Raw genomic sequence first — 21535 nt, forward strand, 5'->3', positions numbered from 1 at the left:
AATGGATGGACTAGGGAGGTGCGAGACATTCCACTGCATGAAAAAGTATACCATTCGGATTCAACAGCTAAAACACTTAATTGTGCCCCAATAAATACGGGGTCCTCCATCACCTGCCTTAAGATAAAAAGACTGAATTATGAACTGAAATCAGAGTTCACAAACACAGCAGCTCAGCCTTGCACTCACAAATAGACACGCCCCTACAACGCGCTCACACTCCACGTGACCAAAAAACAGGAAGTAAATCATTTACCCTCGCTTTCTTCACTCAGACACGTGATTGGCTAAAATATTTCACTGTCAGCCAATCATAGAGCCCATAGCCGGTGACACAGCCGGCTTGCCGCGAAACCTGAATAGTATACTGCCGGCCCCCGAGAAAGCGAGGAAGAGGGGCGAAAAGAAATAGGCGCGCAGCTATCTGGTGTATCTAAACGGTAAGCAATTACAATATTTCAATGCAACGATTAGGTGAATCATGTTGAAATACATCTCAACTCATATCATTCATTTAAACCTCGCGGAAAGTGGTTTGTATGTGTTTGTGGCAAGTGCTTACTGCAAGAGTTCGTGAACCATTGCTATTTAAACATTAAGAGATCACCATGGGGTAAACTGCACGCACACGCTCCTCTCTGAGGAATTTCTCACAGCACTTCCAAGTGTTTATTCCGGGTCATTTTATTTGCAGTATATAAACGATTTAATGTCGGGGTCTTTAAGGAACCTCATTTTTACGGTGATCCGAATATTTCACTACGACGGCTTAAGGACACCCTACTGACATCTGCATTTGTTCATTAAGAATACTGTATAGTAAAATACGTTGATTAAACCGCACAGAAGTCCGGTCCCAAATCATCTTTGTATTCAAGAAAATTAGCTTACTCCCACTGCGAGATCTTACTCTATTAATTATACCTTTTGTCTTTAAATTATGCAAAGCTCTTCGCTAACTTGTGAGTGCATTCACTTGGCTCTCTTTTCGTATTTATGCCACACTCTTTCGTATTCATCAGATTATACTGTCTTGCCAAGCCTTAAAATAACTTATGTTATGATTTTCACAAATGGCGTCCGGTAAATAATAAATAACATTGCTAATAATATAAACTGGCACGTTATTACAAATTCGAGACATGCAAGTTAAAAGGTGGTTAAACTGTTTGGTAGCAATGCTACATCTTTTGTCCACATTGTCTATGTCCTGCATGCTTTAGCGTTGATTTGGATAGGTCAGTTCATTTAAAATCTGGTTTATTTTGTATTTGTATTTTTCGTTTTTATACAAACGAAAAGTTAAATATACGTAAGCGTGACGTATTCTTAGTGCTGCTGTCTCATAGCCCAATGTGCCTGCTTTTAAATCGCTAAGTCCTACCTAATTCAATGTGTATGTGGAGTTTGCATGTTCTCTCATTCACATTCTGCCTTGCTCATGTAGGTTAGAGTTTTGGGATGCTTGTGCCTATCCCAGCAGCACTGACTACAAGGCAAGAATCAATGTGTTCACAGATGGGCTCCTGCCTGATGCAGCATTTGTGCACACTTGCCCTAATATGTAAGAAAATCAATTGTATCTTAGTTTTTGTGTGTGTGTTTTTTTAACATCACTAGAGTATAGTACCATCAAAATATGGATTAAAAATGAATTGGTGGCTCAGTGGTCAACCCTTCTATGTCACAGCTTCAGGGGCCTGCCATCTGTGCAGAGTTTGCAGGTTCTCATTCATATTGTTCTTGTCGAGGTATTCTGTTGTCATTCTTAATAATAGAGACATACACGTTCGGTTAATCAGCCATTCTGTTCTCTCCAAGGCTGGATCCTACTGTGCTGCATATTATAATATTTATTTATAAAAAAAAAAATGATTATAGTAAGTTGTGCTGAAGATGCAGCAATGAGATGTTATGGAGTACTACACAATGTAGAAAGGAAATTTGGATTTGTTAATCTAGTTGGTATTCTTTTTAAAAATTTAGGTAAACGAAATGAGAACTAGGAAAACAATTGGTAATACTTTGTTTATGTTTTTTTTTAAATTTGTATATTATGAAAACAACAAAAAAACCACAAGCTATCTAAAAAATCTTTTGTTTTTTTAGTACAGTATATCTTTTAACTTCGCTGCCTTACACATCAGTTTATCATCGTCATCAATGTAACATTTTCCCACCAGTGTGGATTTCTGAATGCCATGGGCTGGGCTTAGACTGGGAATTGTCATATCTGACTAGTCTGGTCACTGTTGTTTTGGTCTTTAAAAGGCTCAATTTCAAAGTGATTGGCAATGTTGGCAGTGGTGCCAGGTGCTGCTCACAGAACATATCTCTACCGCTGCAGACGTCTTTACTGCATGTTATCTGGGATAGGCACAGCGCTCATCAGATGTCAAATTGTGTCATTGCAAATATGTTTGTGACAAGATATTTCCATTGTCCAAGGAAGCACACACGTCTCCATGACTTTTAACTGATGTCCCGCTCTTTTTGCGGTTTCCTTGCCCATGGTTGTAAGAATAAATTGGCTATCTGAGGTGATTCCTTAGTGATTATTGGTTATACAGTTAGAGTCGGGCCCATAAGCATTTGGACACTGATACAATTTTCATAATTTTGGCTCTGTGCACCACCACAATGGATTCAAGGTATGACTGAAGTGTAGACTTACAAGGTACTTAACAAAAACATTGTGTGAGCCATTTAGTTTAAAGTCCTGCACTGTCAATGACTGCCTGAAGTCTGAGCCCATGGCCTTCTCCAAGTGTCGGGTTTCCACCCTACTGATGCTTTGCCAGGCTTTTACCGCCTCTGTCTTCAGGGGCTGCCTGTTTGTTGGATTTTCGTCATAAATTATAGATTACGACTATAATTTATATGTTTACCAGAGCAGGATTAAGTTGATTTCATGATAAATGAATGGATGGATGACTTTAAGGGGTGAGTTGTGGGCGTTTTAGGTAATATTTGTAAAATATGAGCCATGGCAGACACGCAATGTACAGAATGGCGTCGATCTCTAATTACCCACAAATGCGGCTGTGTGTGTGTCTTAATTGTGGAGAAATTTAGAAGTGTCTACTAAAATGTTTTAGACTGTGAGGAGAAATCCAGGTGTATACCTCGGGGAGGTGTTTGTTAATACATTTCAACCTGAAAATGCAAAAACGTGAATTTCGCCTGGAGGACCACCATGGCTGCAGGTTTTCATTCTCACCCTTTTCTTAATGAGTGACCTGATTGTGCTGCTGATTAACTTCATTTGAACTAAATTTAATTGACTTGTTCTTGAAGACTCGGACCCCTTAATTGTTTTTTTTCCTTAATTAGCAGCTAAACAATCATGAGATACAAAAATGAGCCAAAACAACTGGTGTCAATCATACAATATCTGAAAATAAAGAAAGGTGAAGGTCTCAGGAATGTCAATCTGCTCAGGTCCACAAAATATTAGAAAGAGAAAATCAACAATTTCAGAAATGTCTGCTAATGTAGCACGAGAGTAGCAACAAAGCCATGAAGTTAAAGAACAAGTTTAATTAACAACAAGAACTGGCACCTCATTGAGCCAATGGTTGGAGTGAAATTGGTTGGAGTTTGAGGCCCTGACTTAGGTGGTCTTCTGTTGACTCCCTCACTTCACATTTCATTTCTGTTTGGGTGCCATTTATTTAAGGAATGAAATGAAGCAAATCAGAGGAAGAAATTCAGGGGAGCAAATCTTAAAAAAACAAGTCAATTAAAATGAATTCACAAGAAGTTAATTAGCAGCACAAACAGGGCCCTCATTTAAAAAAAAAAAAAAAGGTTAGAATGAAAACCTGCAGCCACGGTGGTCCTCCAGGACCAGACTTGGCGACCCCTGGACTGGATTGTCTGTTAACACTGCTGTTGATTTACATGTATGTTGTTTTCAGAAACTGTTATGGGTATTCAAGGTTTGCTGCAGTTTATCAAAGATGCATCAGAACCCGTCAACGTGAAAAAGTACAAAGGACAGACAGTTGCAGTGGATACGTACTGCTGGCTTCACAAAGGAGCTTTTTCATGTGCTGAAAAATTGGCAAAGGGAGAGCCGACTGATCAGTAAGTAAAAATAAATAAAAAGCAAAAGTGTTCGGCAATTCTTCCTACTGTTTATCTTTCCATTCAGCAACAACCCTGATATGGATTACGATTTTACAGGGCAGTTTTGGTTTATGTCAGCTAACCCTTATTACTGATGAATGAATCTGTTATCTTTCAGATGGTGACCAGTATAACCCTTGTGTTTTGAACGCCAGTACACTACTTACTAAGTTTCTTAAGTATAGAGGTGAAGCCTGATGATTTCATTTTGAGTTGGATTTTTTTTTTCCATTAAAGGACAGTATTCTGGGCAGCATGGTGGCACAGTTGTTAGGGTTGCTGCATTATGGGTCCCACGTTGGAAACCCATGTCTGGCTGTTATCTGCATGGAGTTTGCACATTCTGAGTTAGGCAGTTCCAATTTGGCCCGGCGTAGGAGGCCATGCTGGGCAGGCATCATATCCAGGATTGGTTCCTGCCTAGCACTCTGTGCTACTAAGATAGGACCCCCTGACACCCTGAATTGTATTAACTGGATTACTTGGATGTTTCTTTCAGCATTTAATCCATAAACTGTGGAGTAAACTTGCAGATTATCAACATAACAGGAACTCTGTCAGCTCTGCCTGAACTAAATTTTATTTAAAAAAAAAAAAAAAAAGGTACGAAATGATCCATACAGTACTTCCATGTAAATCTTACTTTAGGGACACCACAGGAAAGCACTCAACAAAAGATTTTACAGTATAATAGAAACTTGTAATATATAATAATTTACAATCCAGTACCTTATCTTGTATTCGATTATGTTCAGAAATAAATATGGATCAGAATGAAGAGGAAGCTGAATCAGGTGAACAACTTCAATAATATTCAGTGTGAAACTAAACACAGTGGTTCAAACAGACTAAACAAGCTGCACAGAGAGACAGATTGGCACAGGGGTGGCCTAATGGCTCTGTGCACATCGACTTTTACAGATCTGGTATGTTTGTGCATTCATTTCTTTCTCTTCATCATTCAGCATGTGCTCTAGTAGCTGCTTTCACTCTTACATTTCTTTGTGTGAGTGCCAGTCTGTGGGTGGATTGGCTTGTCTACTTAACTTGGCCCTTTACCTCCTGTCTCCTTCACCCTCTCCCTTAGTCTTGTCTGATCTCTTTATCCTCCAACCAGAAGAGTGCCTCTTTCTTCCATCTTCCAGACTTTGCACCTTTATTTGCAACTGAGATGAGAAGCCAGAGCTGCACCTTCAAGTGTTAGGCCTCTGTAGTTCTGACCCTCCTGCCTTTCCCTTTATAGAATCGAGTTGGTTGTTGTCCTTCTCTCTACATTTGTAGTAGTGTATTATCCATTAACACTCATGCTGCCCATTATGGAGGCACATCACTCCCTGGCAATGCTTACCTTGTTGTTCTGACAGAATGACGGAGGTTGTGGTGGCTATTGCCACGTTTCCTCTTTTATATTAATTTGTATTTTTTTGAGGGTACCTCGAAAGGAGTTGTGGTATTGTATGAGGAAGTCGGGAGTGGCACAGATTTATGTAAGAGTTGTACAGGATATGGACGAGGGAAGTGTGGCCGTGGTGAGGACAGATGCATTCAAGGTGGAGGTGGGATTACATCAGGGATCGGCTCTGAGCCCTTTCTTATTTGCATTGGTGATGGACAGGTTGACAGACGAGATTAGACAGGAGTCCTCGTGGACTGTGATGTTTGCTGATGACATTGTGATCTGTAGCGAGAGTAGGGAGCAGGTTGAGGAAACCCTGGAGAGGTGGAGATCTGCTCTAGAGAGGAGAGGAATGAAAGTCAGTAGGAACAAAACAGAATACATGTGTGTGAATGAGAGGGAGGTCAGTGGAATGGTGAGGATGGAGGGAGTAGAGTTGGTGAAGGTGGAGGAGTTTAAATACTTGGGATCAACAGTACAGAGTAATGGAGAGTGTGGAAGAGAAGTGAAAAAGAGAGTGCAGGCAGGGTGGAGTGGGTGGAGAAGAGTGTCAGGAGTGATTTGTGACAGACGGGTATCAGCAAGAGAGAAAGGGAAGGTCTACAGGACGGTAGTGAGACCAGCTATGTTATATGGGTTGGAGACGGTGGCACTGACCAGAAAGCAGGAGACAGAGCTGGAGGTGGCAGAGTTAAAGATGCTAAGATTTGCATTGGGTGTGACGAGGATGGACAGGATTAGAAATGAGGACATTAGAGGGTCAGCTCAGGTTGGACGATTTGGAGACAAAGTCAGAGAGGTGGGATTGTGTTGGTTTGGACATGTGCAGAGGAGAGATGCTGAGTATATTGGGAGAAGGGTGCTAAGGATAGAGCTGCCAGGGAAGAGGAAGGCCTAAGAGGAGGTTTATGGATGTGGTGAGAGAAGACATGAAGGTGATGGGTGTGACAGAACAAGTCCTAAACTGGAAATCTGTTTTTGTTTTCTTTCAGGTATGTAACTTATTGCATGAAATTTGTTGATATGCTCCTCACATATGGAGTCAAACCCATTTTGGTATTTGATGGCTGTAATCTGCCGTCAAAAAAAGAAGTGGAGAAAACGAGAAGAGAGTAAGTAAGAAAAGACTGTTAAATCACTGTTTTCTTTTGTGATGGTGGTACACACGAAGATGGCATAAACCTTTCAAAAATGGACAAGTAATTTTCTTTCTTTGTCTTTTGTAGACGACGACAAGCAAACCTGCAGAAAGGAAAGCAGCTGCTTAGGGAAGGGAAAGTTTCAGAAGCCCGCGAATGTTTTACACGTTGTGTCAATATTACTCCTTCTATGGCCCATGAAGTTATTAAAGCAAGTCTGCACTTTTATTTTTGCAATGTTGCAGTATTTCTTACTATAAATACAACTATACATTATAAATATTCAAACTGAATTTTTTTTTTTATTTTGCTAATGTACTGCTTTTAAATATTACTATATGTTATGGGAAATGCATAGAATACTTATAAAAAAATGAGCTGTGTAAGCCCGTGCGGTCCTAGAAACTATTGAAATTGTCAGAAAAAAAATAAAAATGTAGAGATGTCATGTAATTGAAAGGAACTACTCTGGGGGAACATCTCCTAGGGGGTTTCGTTTTGCCCATGTGCTTGCATCATCTGTGCATCAGCAGCTAAGCGACTGTCTTTCTTCGGAGGTTTCGTTTTGCCGACATGCCCGCCTCGCTTGTGTATTAGCAACAGGAGGAAAAGTAAAAGGGATACCATTTTGTCGATGCGCTCGCCTCGCTTCTGTAATAGCAGATAAGCGAGTGACCCTCTCTTTGAATGTTTCGTTTTGCCGACATGCTGGCCTCGCTTGCGTATCCTCAGAGGTAGAGCCTTTAGCCCGACTCCATCTCGCACTTATGGGCTGGACAGACACTTCCACACATAGGCGTTTATATATAAGATATTCCAAAGGTTAGATACATGTAGCAGGCAGTGATTTCACTGTTTAATCAAACATTACAAGAGGGTCGAATGTCAGCCTGTTGTATGTACAGTAATCCCTCCTCCATCGTGGGGGTTGCGTTCCAGAGCCACCCGCGAGATAAGAAAATCCGCGAAGTAGAAACCATATGTTTATATGGTTATTTTTTATATTGTCATGCTTGGGTCACAGATTTGCGCAGAAACACAGGAGGTTGTAGAGAGACAGGAATGTTATTCAAACACTGCAAACAAACATTTGTCTCTTTTTCAAAAGTTTAAACTGTGCTCCATGACAAGACAGAGATGACAGTTCTGTCTCACAATTAAAAGAATGCAAACATCTTCCTCTTCAAAGGTGTGTGTGTCAGGAGCACAGAATGTCACATAGATAGAGAAAACAATCTCTAGCAAACAAATCAATAGAGCTGTTTGGCTTTTAAGTATGCGAAGCACCGCGGCACAAAGCTGTTGAAGGCGGCAGCTCACACCCCCTCCGTCAGGAGCAGGGCGAGAGAGAGAGAGAGAGACAGAGTTTGTTTTTCAGTCAAAAATCAATACGTGCCCTTCGAGCTTTTAAGTATGCGAAGCACCGTGCAGCTTGTCGTTTCAGGAAGCAGCTGCACAAAAGATAGCAACGTGAAGATAATCTTTCAGCATTTTTAGACGAGCGTCCGTATCGTCTAGGTGTGCGAACAGCCCCCCTGCTCAATCCCCATACGTCGGGATCAGAGAAAGTCAGCGCAAGAGAGACAGAGGAAAGTAAGCAATCTAGCTTCTCAGCCATCTGCCAATAGCGTCCCTTGTATGAAATCAACTGGGCAAACCAACTGAGGAAGCATGTACCAGAAATTAAAAGACCCATTGTCCGCAGAAATCCACGAACCAGCAAAAAATCTGCGATATATATTTAAATATGCTTACATATAAAATCCGCGATGGAGTGAAGCCGCGAAAGGCGAAGCGCGATATAGCGAGGGATCACTGTACATCTCAATCTTAAGGCACACATTGTGTGACTGTTCAGTCTTAACCTTCATTTACATAATCGTAATGAGCTGGAAGCAGGCATGTCATGTGACATATCCTGTGACTTATTCCAAGTAGTCCATGGAAAAAATTATCTTTATTTGCAGGGGTGGGCTTGGTGTGCATGAGAGCTGACAACCAATGAATGCTCATCCGAAAGTACAATTTGTTTAAGGCAGCAACGAGGCATGAAGGATGCAGGTATTTTTTGGTCACATACAGAAAAGTCCTGAGTTTTATGTACCACAGCAGAGTGGGAAACAGGGGGGAAAAAAAGGGTTGAGACTGTGGCTGAACTCCCCATACTTGTTAACCCTGTGTAGAGCACTGGCTTTGTCAGGCAGCATGTTATTGCCTGAACTAAAAAGGGAAGAGCACGACTCTGCTGGAAAGTCAACGCACATGTATAATCAGAGTTGTTAAGTCATAAAAGTTGACATGGTCTGGAGCCGTGGTTAATAACTGCAGTCGGCAAATCTGACGTACCCCTCAACTAAAAGCTGCATGATGTGACATTGGCTTTATATGCTAGTTGAGCGAAGAGCAAGCATGCAGCCATATCATCAGTGCTATTAGCGAATTTCTTTCTTTTAATGAAAGAAGTGTTTTTTTTTTTGTCCGGATAAGGATTATCACCGTTAGTATTATTTTTTTAAATATCAATTTATATCCGCTCTATTTTTTTACATTTCCAGAATGTATCTGATTAATTGAACTTTTTAAAAGTTTGTCTCCGATTCCAGCATTTCTAGGATTTTTAGAATGCATTTTGGTCTTTTCAGACATTTAAACACCAGATATTTCAATCTGCTTCCACATTTTGCTGCTTTCTTTGCGGCACTAAGAAAATGTTAAGTGTTGAGGCTAATGTGTATATGGAGAGTCACTGTGCCCAGGGCTGTTACCTGCCTCATAGCTGGTGCTGCTGTCCTGATTTGAGAATATTATGCTGTGTTCCAGTATGTACATTCGTCTCCAGACACTCCAATTCGGTTTCTTTTTTTTTTCCAAGTCACTATCAGAATGGAGTTCGCACTTCCAACCAACGAGGGGGAGTCAAGCTAAAGTTTGAAAATGGGATTTATTAGAAAATGGACGAACCTTCACAAAACCGATTATGTCATTTCTCAGTGTCGTCTCCTCCCTTCTGCCTGGAAGTGCCAGCCGAATAAAAGGTTTTGTCTCGTCCTCGCCACCACTCGTGCACCCAAGTTATCGTCGAACACCACACGCTTAGGGGTAGTACAGTCACTAGTGCAAGTTACTGTGACTTGCTGGAGACCAACGTGAAGCCTGCTCTTCAATTGGAGCGGCGCAAACTGCTGTCTCAAGGGGTCCTTTTGCTGCCCACACACTGCTAAGAACACCAAGGCTTGTCTGGAGAAACTGAAGTTAACTGAGGTATTTCCACATCCTCCTTTTTCAGCAGATTTGGCATTGTGTGATTTCCACCTTTTTTGGACTGCTAAAAAAAGCATCTGGGTGGTCATCGATTCAAGACAGATGACGACTTGAAGAAAGCGGTGCACAAGTGGTGGTGAGGACGAGACAAAACCTTTTATTCTGCTGGCACTTTCAGGCAGGTGGCACAAGTGCATTGAGAAGGATGGAGACTCCACTGAGAAATAACAGGATCAATTCTAATAAATCTCGTTTTCTAACTTTAGCTTGACTCCCCCTCATATTTTGGAGCACATAGGGAAACGTAAGGGTGTCAGTGAGACCTGTGGTGGACTGGCATCCCATGCTGGGCTGTTTTTTGCCTTCTGCTCCAGCTAACTACAACCCTAGGATGCAAAAAAAAAAAAAAAACACCAAAAATTAAAGTTTAAAATAATGAATGACTGAAAATTACTTAATCATATTTGATTGGAAAATGGTATTGTGCTGTAAAATGGCTATTCACTTGTATTTAATCTACAGTATTTTGATTGACTGCAGTTTGTATTATTATTAAATCTGAAACAGTCGTGCAAATCACTCTGTTGTTGTTTTGACGTTAATCTACTAGAAATGTGTCATTATGTGTTAAATTATGGGAGGATACCTGTACAGCATTGTTCCCCGTCAAGATAAACACCTTCTCATAATTAAACTGGCTTTTCCTGACAGGCAGCGAGAGCTCGTGGCGTTGACAGCATTGTTGCTCCCTATGAGGCTGATGCCCAGCTGGCCTTTCTAAACAAGAATGGGATTGCACAAGCAGTTATAACTGAGGACTCTGACCTTCTGGCCTTTGGCTGTAAAAAGGTATTTATATATAAAAAAATAAAAAGAAGCCACTTCTCTTTATGAAACATTAAGTGAGAAGGAAATGACACTGCATCAACTTGTCTGAATTTGCAGTGTTTTAAATTACAGTATGTGTCAGTTTAAGGGAAACACATACTGATAAAAATGGATGGGATTTTGGTAAATTATGAAGAGGTTGTTAATTTCCAGGTGGGATAGAAAAAATGTTGGAATGTTTTACTAGTGAAAAGAGTTTGTATTTTGAAGATTTCCAATGACAATACACATATATATTTAGACTGAGAATAAAAAGAGTGTCATGTTTTTAAAAACAAAGAGTTAATTTCCAAACCCTCTCAATCAGTTCTGAAGGCTGCTTCGAACTATAAGTGCTGATCTATTTTCATTCTCCTTAAGGTCCTTTTGAAAATGGACAAGTACGGCAACGGCCTGGAGATTGACCAGGCTCATCTTGGGAGATGCAAACCACTTGGAGACACATTTACCGAGGAGAAGTTTAGATATATGTGCATCCTTTCTGGGTGTGACTACCTTCCTTCTATTCATGGGATTGGTTTGGCTAAAGCGTGCAAGTTATTGAAAATGGCAAACAATCCAGATATTGCAAAGGTAAATGAAGTTGGGGTCCGATGTCAAATTGTCGCTTTTAAAAGCGAAAACAAAACTGCCGGATCATCCTGTATGGAATCCTGGAATGCTATCAAGTTTATTGTCATGTGTCCGTTCTGTAATAAAATTAAATTTGTACTTTTATGCCTCTGGGGAATAGCTGATAAAAATTTAAAACAAAATAAAAATTTTAAGCATACATATCACACATATACACTATTTTAGACTATTTTGTCCAATTCAGAAGGCCGGTGCCCATTCCAGTAGCACAGGTTTTAAGAGAGAAAATGTTCTTTCTGTGGAGTTTGCCACTGACCAAGCTTTTGCCACCTGCAGACTCCTTATAGACAAGGTGGTGTACAGACTCGGGACACTGGATTATTGACACTGCAGCACTAACTACTGTGCCACCTTACTGTCCTTCAATCTCCTCAATAATTCATTTATAGATTAAAGTATATACAGTTTAATATGAGGTATAACACAATATTCATTATGTACGAGGAATCTTGGTGACTCAGCTGGAAGTGCTTGCAGATCTTACCTGGTGTGAGTCTGATAACAGCCACCTTTGTGAAATTTGCATGGTCTTCCTGCGTTCAAACGGATTAACTCCATTTTAATAGTAACTCTAAACTACCCTGGGCTGAATATGTTTGTGTGCCCCCTCTGACTAACAGTTGTCTTACCTTGTGCCTTTACATATCGGGTTCGGCATCGGCTCCTTGTTTTTCTGAGTCGGACTTAGTGTATATGAAAGTAAATGGCTGAATCAATAAAATGAAGTAAAGTAAGATGCTTTTTCTTTTTTTCCTTCAGGTTATAAAGAAAATCGGCCAGTATCTAAAGATGAATGTGACGGTACCAGACGAATACATCGAAGGATTTAACAAGGCCAACAACACTTTTTTATATCAGCTGGTGTTTGATCCGCTTTCCAGGAAGCTGGTGCCACTCAATCCTTACGCAGACGACATTGACCCCAAATCTCTGGGCTATGCTGGCCAGTATCCTTTGTGATAAATATAAGATAAAATCATTTATTCATTTTAAAAACTTCAGTAGTTCATTTGTCATTATTATTGTGAATTGAAAGTAAGTGGAGCAAGTGGAAAAAATCTTGAATTTCAACACATGCTTTGTTTTTCGTTAAAAAAATATCTTTCCCAAAAATTGCTTCATAGAAAAGACATCCATAGTTTACATGTGCTGTATTATAAATGACTAGCTGAAATAGCCAGCAGTGCCCAGGAGGGAAATAAAGTTTTATTTGAGAAAAATATAATTATGGAGCACACCGGAAACGTTCCAAGCATCAACTGGATGATAAAAATATAATTAAAAAAAAAAAATACAACTTGACAGATTAATTTTTGTTTTGTGGTGTAGTAATAAGTTTTTACATGCAGAATTTTTGATGAGGAAAAAAAAAAAGTCAATTAATATTATTAGGTTGATTTAATTCTATTACCACTACAACATTGTTACAATAAGAATAATGCAAGATGAAAATATAGTTAACAAAAACAAATATTAAATGACAAATAATACTAGGGATTTTTTATGATAAAACTGTCAGTTGCTTTTACAGAGCACACAAGAAACGTTCCGAGCGTCAACTGGATGATAACATCCATACAAGACCACCAGATTGTTACAGCCTGCTTTATATATAAGATTGTGGCTAATTGTTGGAGAGGTGCTCATTAGTAAGTGCTTTGTGGAATAAAAACTCTTTATTGTATTTATATTCTTATATTGTGGACTGGTGTGTATTGTTGTGTTTGGGGCCCCCTTGTGGTTACTAAGCATCAACCGGATGATAACATACACAGTTACATTCTGCTTTATATATAAGATATCATCTTTGGTTTGTTATATTAATATTGTAATCTTTCCATATGCAGCTGTTTGTAATTCACAATCCAGAAATGTTATAAGTGCACATTTAGTCATTTCATGGCCATTGTGCTTGTGACAAGCTGACATAGTGATGGAACTGTGCTGTTCTGGCAATGTTATGAAAACACGCTGTCTGGTTCACTCCATCCTCCATATGCAGATGCAGTGGTCATCAGCATCCGATGAGCAGTAGGTATCGGATAACCCAACAGACCAGGGGTGTCCAGCTCCAGTCCTGGTGGGCCGTGGTGACTGCAGGTTTTCATTCTAACCATCTTCTTAATTAGTGACCAGTTTTGCTGCTAATTAACTAATTTTGAATTCATTTTAATTTGACTCAGACCCCTTAGTTGTTTCTTTTTCCTTATTTAGCAGCCAAGCAATAATGAGACACAGTAATCACAGTATCTGAAAATAAAGAAAGGTGAAGGTCTCAGTAAGGCTGATCTGCTCAGGTCCCCCAAACATTTTGATGGTGTTATTAGAAAAAACGGAAAAATCAACAGTTTTGGAAATGTCCGCTGATGCAAACTGAGAGCAGCAACAAGCCATGGATTTAAAGAACCGGTTTAATTAACAGCAAGAATCGATTTCTCATTAAGAAACTGGTTGGAGTGAAATTGGCCAGAGTTTGAAGCCCCTTTTTAGCTGGTTATCTGTTTGCTTGCTTCACATCTCATTTCTGTTTTGCTGACATGCAGTGAGGAAATGAATCAATTCAGAGGGCTGAATCCTTAAAAACAGGTCTATAAAAATGAAGGGAAAAGAAAGTTAAGGAGCAGTGAAAACTGCTCACTAATTTGGAATGGGGTTCAAATGAAAACTTGCAGCCCCTGTGGCCCACCAGGACTGGAGTTGGACACCCTCTGCAATAGACAGCCAGCGGTACAAACGCGGATGATGACTGGGAGTTGTTAAGAGCACACACTGTGAATTGAGCCTCAACTCTGTGACTCGTCCATTTGATGGTCAAAGGCATTATTCTTGGCCACGGAGAACTATGGAAAGGGCTCTGATGGTCTGTAGCACAGTCTTCCCATTTCGGAATAAATGCATGAAGGGCTACCATCAAAAGAGATGTTTTGCAAGGGGGGTAAAAGCCCATGTGTTTGCAATTTTGCCTGAGTCAACCTACTATCATATCCAAACGGCAACCAGGTGTTTGATACTCTATGTTGTCTGTGGCTGTTAGTGACTACCAAGAACTTGTCCATTTTCAAACTCCTAGTATTGTGTATGAGATGGATTAATGCATGCTTTTAACTTGCTCTTGGTTTACTGTTACAACAGTACAACTGTTCTCAGGTCACCCTGATCAGACTTTTGTGATGAGTCTGATGCCTTGCCTTCTAATGGCAGACGAGCTCACCTAGACATTTAGGGAACTTGACAATACCGATCTTCAGTGCTGGCTTTCTTACAAACTAGGCCACTTTTGTCAGGTTGCATAAGAACAAAAATATACAGTGGATGGAAAGAGATGAAAAATAAAACACAATGACAAATGAATAAGATATATATATATATATATTAAAAAATACTTTTTAAAATCCACACTTATATTAAGTTAAAAAGGTGGACGCGGCGGTACGGTGTCGAAGTGGTAGCGCTGCTGCCTCGCTGTAAGGAGACTTGGGTCCTCCCTGCGTGGAGTTTGCATGTTCTCCCCATGTCTGCGTGGGTTTCCTCCCACAGTCCAAAGACATGCAGGTTAGGTGCATTGGCGATTCTAAATTGTCCCTAGTGTGTGTGCTGGGGGTGTGTGTGTGTGTGTCCCCTACGGTGGGCTGGCGCCCTGCCCGGGATTGTTCCTGCCTTGCGCCCTGTGCTGGCTGGGATTGGCTCCAGCAGACCCCCGTGACCCTGTGTTAGGATATAGTGGGTTGGATACTGGATGGATGGAAGGTGGGAGCTTTTGCTAAGATTTTAAGAAGTGTTTTTTGAATGTTGATTGATGAAAAGTGCCCATGCTTTTATTTTACGAGTGATGTATGACAGACTTATTTTTTACTTTTTAGTACACTTTTTAAGTTAATATAAGCATGGTTTTTAAAAAGTAGTGTGTATGTATGTATGTATGTATATACAGGTGTAGTCTTGGGTTTGTTTCTATTGGATAATATTTCTATCTGTTACTAGTGCCATTTATTGGTAAAATCTTGAACTATTCTTCATATGAAAATTTAATTTCTTTAACATGGATTAATTGATCAATTAGTGAAACTGATTATTTATTCATGTATTGTCATCAGAAGTAAGTGTGCAAAATTTCAAGTCATTTGGACAATAGGAAGTGGGTTAAATATCGATTTACAAGATTTGTACCAGACAACAAACAGGTGAAGTTAATATAAGCGTAGTAAAAAGACTTCAAAGGTAAAAGAGTATGCAAACAAAGTATACGGAAGATGCTGTTTCTGAACAGTGGACAATTATTCATAGTAATAAATAAAACCTAGTGCCTTTCCCATGCTCATAGCATATTAAACATGAAAGCTTAATGACCGTAAGAAGTCTGTCTAACCTGCTTGCTGAACAATTGAGGCCCTTTGTAATTTCCTACAATGCTTTGCTTGTTTGGTGCACCTTTCTAAAATTATGTCCCATTTTAGTTGATGTTAGTTTTCAGTGGTGTGTATTCTGCGCAGAGCCAGTTATTTAAAAGATTTTGTTGTCTTTGTTATAGTCATTGTTTGTTGTTGCATTAATTTCAAAATAATGATAAGAATGTGCTTACTGTTTCATTATGAATTGAACTTCTTTTCCTTAATTTGGTGATTCTAGTAATATTGGGGATAAGGCTGCTTTGCAGGTTGCTCTTGGAAATGTTGATGTTTCAAATATGGAAAGGATCGACAACTTCAACCCCGATACTGCACAGGTTAGATTTGAGATGCTTGTTTGATTAATAACCAAATTTAAAGGATGTCCATCCAGTGCCAGCTCCTTTTTTTTGTACTGCAGACAATCTACATTTTTTTTTTCCTGCTGCCTTTAACAAAACACGTAAACCTTCTGCTTTCAAGTGCTGTAGCTAATTCAGGAAACTCTTAGCTCTCTGATGTCATGCCCTACTTTTTAAATGTTTTTTCCCCCAAACCTCTTGAAGGTTGTGTGTCAGCTGAACAAATGCAGTTTGTAATTCCAGACTGTGCCAATAGATGCTGTCCTGCAAATGTGTTCCACGTTATAAAATTCATGCAAGCCTGTATATAATGTCTCCTGGTTCTCTGAATGGGATTGCGATCCACTTACATCCCTAGAAGTACACTGGTTAAGCAAACTGTTTATAAAATGGGTTTATGGCCTCTAATATCATAGTCGTGTATTGGTTTTTACTAAGATGGTCTTTCATGTTCTGAGAAAGTATAATGTGGGACCCTTACAGTGGCCTGCAAAAGTATTCAATCCCTTTGAAAGTCGTGAAGACTTCAAGAGAATCTGTCACACTATTTTTGAAAACTGCTGTCCAGAGATGCCATCCCACCATCCTACAGGATCTCTGTAACTTCTGCCAAGAAGAATGGGGAAGAATCTCTCCTGAATGATGTGCAAAACTGGTCTGTACTTACATACCCAAAAGAATGAAGGCGGTTATTGCAACCAAGAGGTCCAAGACAAAGTAAGAGTGTGTCTGGTATACTATACTGTATGCAATACTTACGAATCATCATACATATGCATACTTACGCAAACACTTTCTTCTTCAGTTAAATATCTGCAGGAAATGGTTTACTTTGAATTTGGAAATGTATTGTTACAGCAGAAGAGTTCACATTCTAAATACTGTACTAAATGAATAAACTGATGCACAAGCCTTTTGTCATGCAGAAACCTATGACGACTTTCAAGGGGATTGAATACTTTTGCACACCACTGTACTATATATATATATATATATATATATATATATATATATATATATATATATATATATATATATATATATATATATATATATATATATATATATATATATATATATAATAATATGCCATCTGCACAATATCTATAAGAAATATAATGTGGGACTCCTATATATGGCATCTGCATGATATTTATACAGTCCTGTTACTTGAGGGTTCATCTTTTACATATGCTGCAAATTTAGGTATCTAGGCCTGCCATTTTGGGGGACCATGGTCTGTTGGAACAAGTAGACAAGAATTTCATAGTTAACATTTGTGAGCCACACGCTGTATAACCTTCTGGAATGTATTTATTTATTTATTTTTATTTATTTTATTTTTTTTTAGCCCATGCAGCCAAAAAGCAGGACCTGGAATGAAAATGACGACAAAAAGTCCTGGGGACTCAGCATATGGAGCCGACAGTATTCTTGTTCAGATAATCATATTTCAAAACCGGAGGCCATGAGATTGTCTGAGAAACCGTCTACGAGAGGGATAGAGAAGGTTATCAACACCAGAGCGTTAAAGCTTACAAACAGGAAGGTCTTGGTAAAAAGGCCCAGAGAAGGTAGGATCTCAATATGGTGTCTGAAAAGTCTGCCCCCGATTGATTTGTTATAGGGAATTCATTTTTGTTTAGCATTTTTGATTCATTTGGGTTTAATATATTATGTAATGCTTTGTGGATGGTTATAAAGACCAGCAGATGAACATGCTAAATAATATTATTTTACTGCTCTCTCCACAGAAGAAACTGTTTCTGAGTCTGATCTTCTTTCCCAATATTGCTTCTCAACTCACAAAAAGGTAAAGAATGAACAGAGTGAGGCCTTGGGGAAACAGGAGGACCATCCTGCAGATACATCTACTTCTACCTCTGCCATTGTTAAGGATGATTCTATGACTAAGCTGCCCGCTCCAGAGCCTAAGATTCGAAACAGATTTGCCACTATACTCCAGAGAAGAAATCAGGAGGAAGGGGAACCTTGTGTGGCAGGAATGAAGAGCAGGTTTGTCTCTTATAATTAGATCATATCAGAGCACATCAGAGTGGAGAGAGTGGCTCCTTTTTAGCAGTGACCTGTTAAAACATTTGTTGTTAAAAATGAATATTTTCAGCTATGACGTTAATCTGCATGTAGGCCCTCCACCCAGGGTGTTGGTGGCGGAATTGGCACTCCAGCCACTGTAAAAAAAACCTCCCATTGGTTCCATTCCATCTGAACTGGTGTCACCCGTACATCACATGGCTGCACTCGGGTCCTCATCTAGGATCCTGAGGTGGTTTGTCATGTGGTGGGTGCGCCAATGTGCTATATCAGCGCCTGCTCCTAATCTCCTCCTCCTCCTCTATTTTTATTTGCATTTATAGATTTCTGCTCAGATGAATTCTTTTATTTTGTCAATTGAAAAGGCTGCAATGTTTGCACTTCAGAACAGGTCATCCACCTGAAGCTAAGCATGTTTGGGCCCGGCCAGTACTTGAATGGGAGACCATCTAGGAAAAGCTTGGGTTGCTGCTGGATGAGGTGTTGGTGAGGCCAGAAGGGGGCGCTTACCCTGTGCTCTGAAAGTGGATCCCAATGCCCCCAGTACAGTGATGGGGACACTCTGATATAAAAATGGTGCTGTAATTTGGATGAGATATAAAACTGAGGTGCTGACTCTCTGTGGTCATAAAAGATCCCTGGACATCCTTCATTAATAGTAGGGTGTATCTCGATATCCTGGTTAAAATGCCCACTGCAGCCTAGTCATTCTGGTCCCCTAATCATCTCCTGTCACTGATTGACTGTCTCACTCACCACTTCCTCACCTAACAGCTCATGTGTGGTGAGCATACTGGCGCAATAATGGCTGCCATTGCATCATCCAGGTGGATGCTGCACATTAATTGTGGTTGAAGTGGCTCCCCACTCACTAAGTGTTTTGAGTAGTGAGAAAACAACAACAACATTTATTTCTATAGCACATTTTCATTCAAATGATGTAGCTCAAAGTGCTTTACAGGATGAAGAAAGAGAAAACGGACAAAATATAAAAAATAAAATTAGGCAAAACTAATGAACATAGAATAAAAGTGAGGTCTGATGGCCAGGGAGCACAGAAAAAATAAACAAAAAACTCCAGACGGCCGAAGAAAAAAATAAAAATAAAAACAAAATCTGCAGGGGTTCCAGGCCATGAGACCACCCAGCCCCTTCTAAGCATCCTACCTAACATAAATGATCTATAAAAGCGCTATTTAAATGTAAATTATTATTATGTCTGGATGAGCCTTACACATATTACATTCAATTGTGCTGATCACGGGGTCATCCAAACAAAACTGTCTGTGAAATGAGAATCACAATTGACTAGAAATTTAGGGTCGGGATAAAATCAGGGATCACCTCTTAATTGGAGGAAGAAATAAAAATGTAATATTGGTTTGTGCTTCATATCGCCATCCTTGGGGAAAGAATTCTGTCTGTGGAGCACATAGTGATTGCTGTGAGAATTTGGAACAGTTGGTGAGATTTCTTGGTGGTCATAAAAATAAATAATAAAAGGCATACTTCGTAAATTCCTTTGTCTCAATGGATAGTGCCTGAGGTACGCCATTGCCCATATGACCACCATGCCGTCTAGTTTCATAGCAGTGGAACCCTGCATTTCAGCCAAGACACAGTTAGCATATTCTTCTTCTCTGACAACATTCAGATGAGTCTGCATATAAAACAAAAAGGAGATTAAAATGAATACCACGCATACGGCTCTGTTAAGGTTCAGAAATGCATTGCCTGCAATTTTGTGCCAGTTTCTTTATACATTTGGTGAGAGTGCTGTACGTCTTTAGTGAAGGTGGCTGTGTGAACCTACGATGATAAGCCATTAAATACAAAGTCTTGCACTTGTTTGTTGTTTTTTGGCCAGTCTACTCTGATATCTGTGCTTTGGCCTGTTCATTTACTACTCATATACTCAACAGTGGGAGTGAATCGACATTTCTTGTTTTTACCGTTGCTGTAACGGATACAGTCGCAAGAATTGATTTGTTGAAGATTATTTGAGGAGATGTTCAACATTATATTTATTGTTATGTTGTATGTCCCTCCATTGATAGATTAAAGGCCAGAAGTCGAAATGACCGTCATCATCAAGTTCTTCCATGAGGACTGATTAATGTCATTGATGTTAGGTAGAATGCCCCAGAGAGGGTTGGGTGGTCTCGTGGCCTCGGAGACCCCTGCAGATTTTATTTTTTTCTCCAGCCGTCTGAAGTTTTTGTTTTGGTTTTTCTGTCCTCCCTGACCATCGGACCTTACTTTTATCCCATGTTAATTAGTGTTCCCTAATTTTAATTCTTATTTATTTTGTCTTTTTTCTGTCTTCTTCATCCTGTTTTTGAGCTACATTGTTTGTATGAAAAATGTGCTATAGAAATAAATGTTGCTGTATTTCTGCAATTGGGCTAAATTGTGTTTCCACACAAATGATTTTTTTCTCTTCTTGCTCCATTTTAGGTTTTTTTGCAACTTGAGTGCCCGTGCTGATTCTACAGGGAAACAAAGTAAAACATCAAGACTGGAAGAACAGGCGGTTGAGGACAAAAACGATTCCACTGAATCTCCTGACCTGTTGACTTTAATAGAACTTGAAAACAAAGACGCAGAAAGCAGTGTATCCGAACCAAAGGAATCTAGTCCTCCAGTCTCCCCGCCTTCCTGTCACTCATCACCTAGCAAATGCACAAGCGTCTTTGGTTGGTCTGGAGATGTGTGTGAGAAATCCAAGTTGCATTGCTCTCCTGCTTTATTGACACTGCAGCAGTTCCAGAGGAGTAAGGAGGGCACCGTCTATCGGGGCAGCCAGAGATCGGAGCAGTCTCCTTTCTTGAAACATTCAAACAACACGAGAAAGGATGATGGTCTGCAAATGAGTGAATCTGACGATGAGGATTTTGATATTTGTCGTCACAGCCGTGGAAGTTCTCTTTCTTCTGTCAAAGAACCAATGTCCTCGCAGGGCAGTCTGGCCTCCAGTATGGAAATCACACTTTCACAGGCTTCCCAAAAAACGACCAAAACAGATGTAAGCATTAAGGCGCTTTTTTTTTTTTTTTTTTTTGTCTTCACCCAAATAATTCAATTATGTTAGGCAAATTCACTTTATATTTGTATTGCAATCTTCACTTTGAGCATTTACAGTATATGTATTTACATCTCTAAAGCTCTAACAGTAAGTCACGTAACCATACCACATTTATATACATAAACGCACAAGCTGCCTTTAACTTTACAACAGATTGAACCTCGCTGAGTATGTAAAGCCACATTAACATAAATCTGAAG

General features: G+C 39.7%; 1 protein-coding gene across 1 annotated transcript in view; it reads left to right on the forward strand.

Annotated features, from left to right (window-relative positions):
- Positions 1-21535, forward strand: part of exo1 (exonuclease 1) — a 30462-nt gene that overhangs the window by 204 nt on the left and 8723 nt on the right. The window contains exons 2-12 of the mRNA XM_051919200.1: positions 19-440; positions 3921-4089; positions 6520-6639; positions 6754-6881; positions 10643-10776; positions 11176-11388; positions 12208-12395; positions 16075-16171; positions 17547-17769; positions 17950-18211; positions 20708-21275. Of these exons, the coding sequence (XP_051775160.1) occupies positions 3929-4089; positions 6520-6639; positions 6754-6881; positions 10643-10776; positions 11176-11388; positions 12208-12395; positions 16075-16171; positions 17547-17769; positions 17950-18211; positions 20708-21275 (2094 nt within the window). The 5' untranslated portion in view covers positions 19-440; positions 3921-3928. The remainder of the gene's footprint in view (positions 1-18; positions 441-3920; positions 4090-6519; positions 6640-6753; positions 6882-10642; positions 10777-11175; positions 11389-12207; positions 12396-16074; positions 16172-17546; positions 17770-17949; positions 18212-20707; positions 21276-21535) is intronic.

This window comes from Erpetoichthys calabaricus, chromosome 15 (assembly GCF_900747795.2).
Source record: "Erpetoichthys calabaricus chromosome 15, fErpCal1.3, whole genome shotgun sequence".
NCBI classification, from domain to species: domain Eukaryota; kingdom Metazoa; phylum Chordata; class Cladistia; order Polypteriformes; family Polypteridae; genus Erpetoichthys; species Erpetoichthys calabaricus.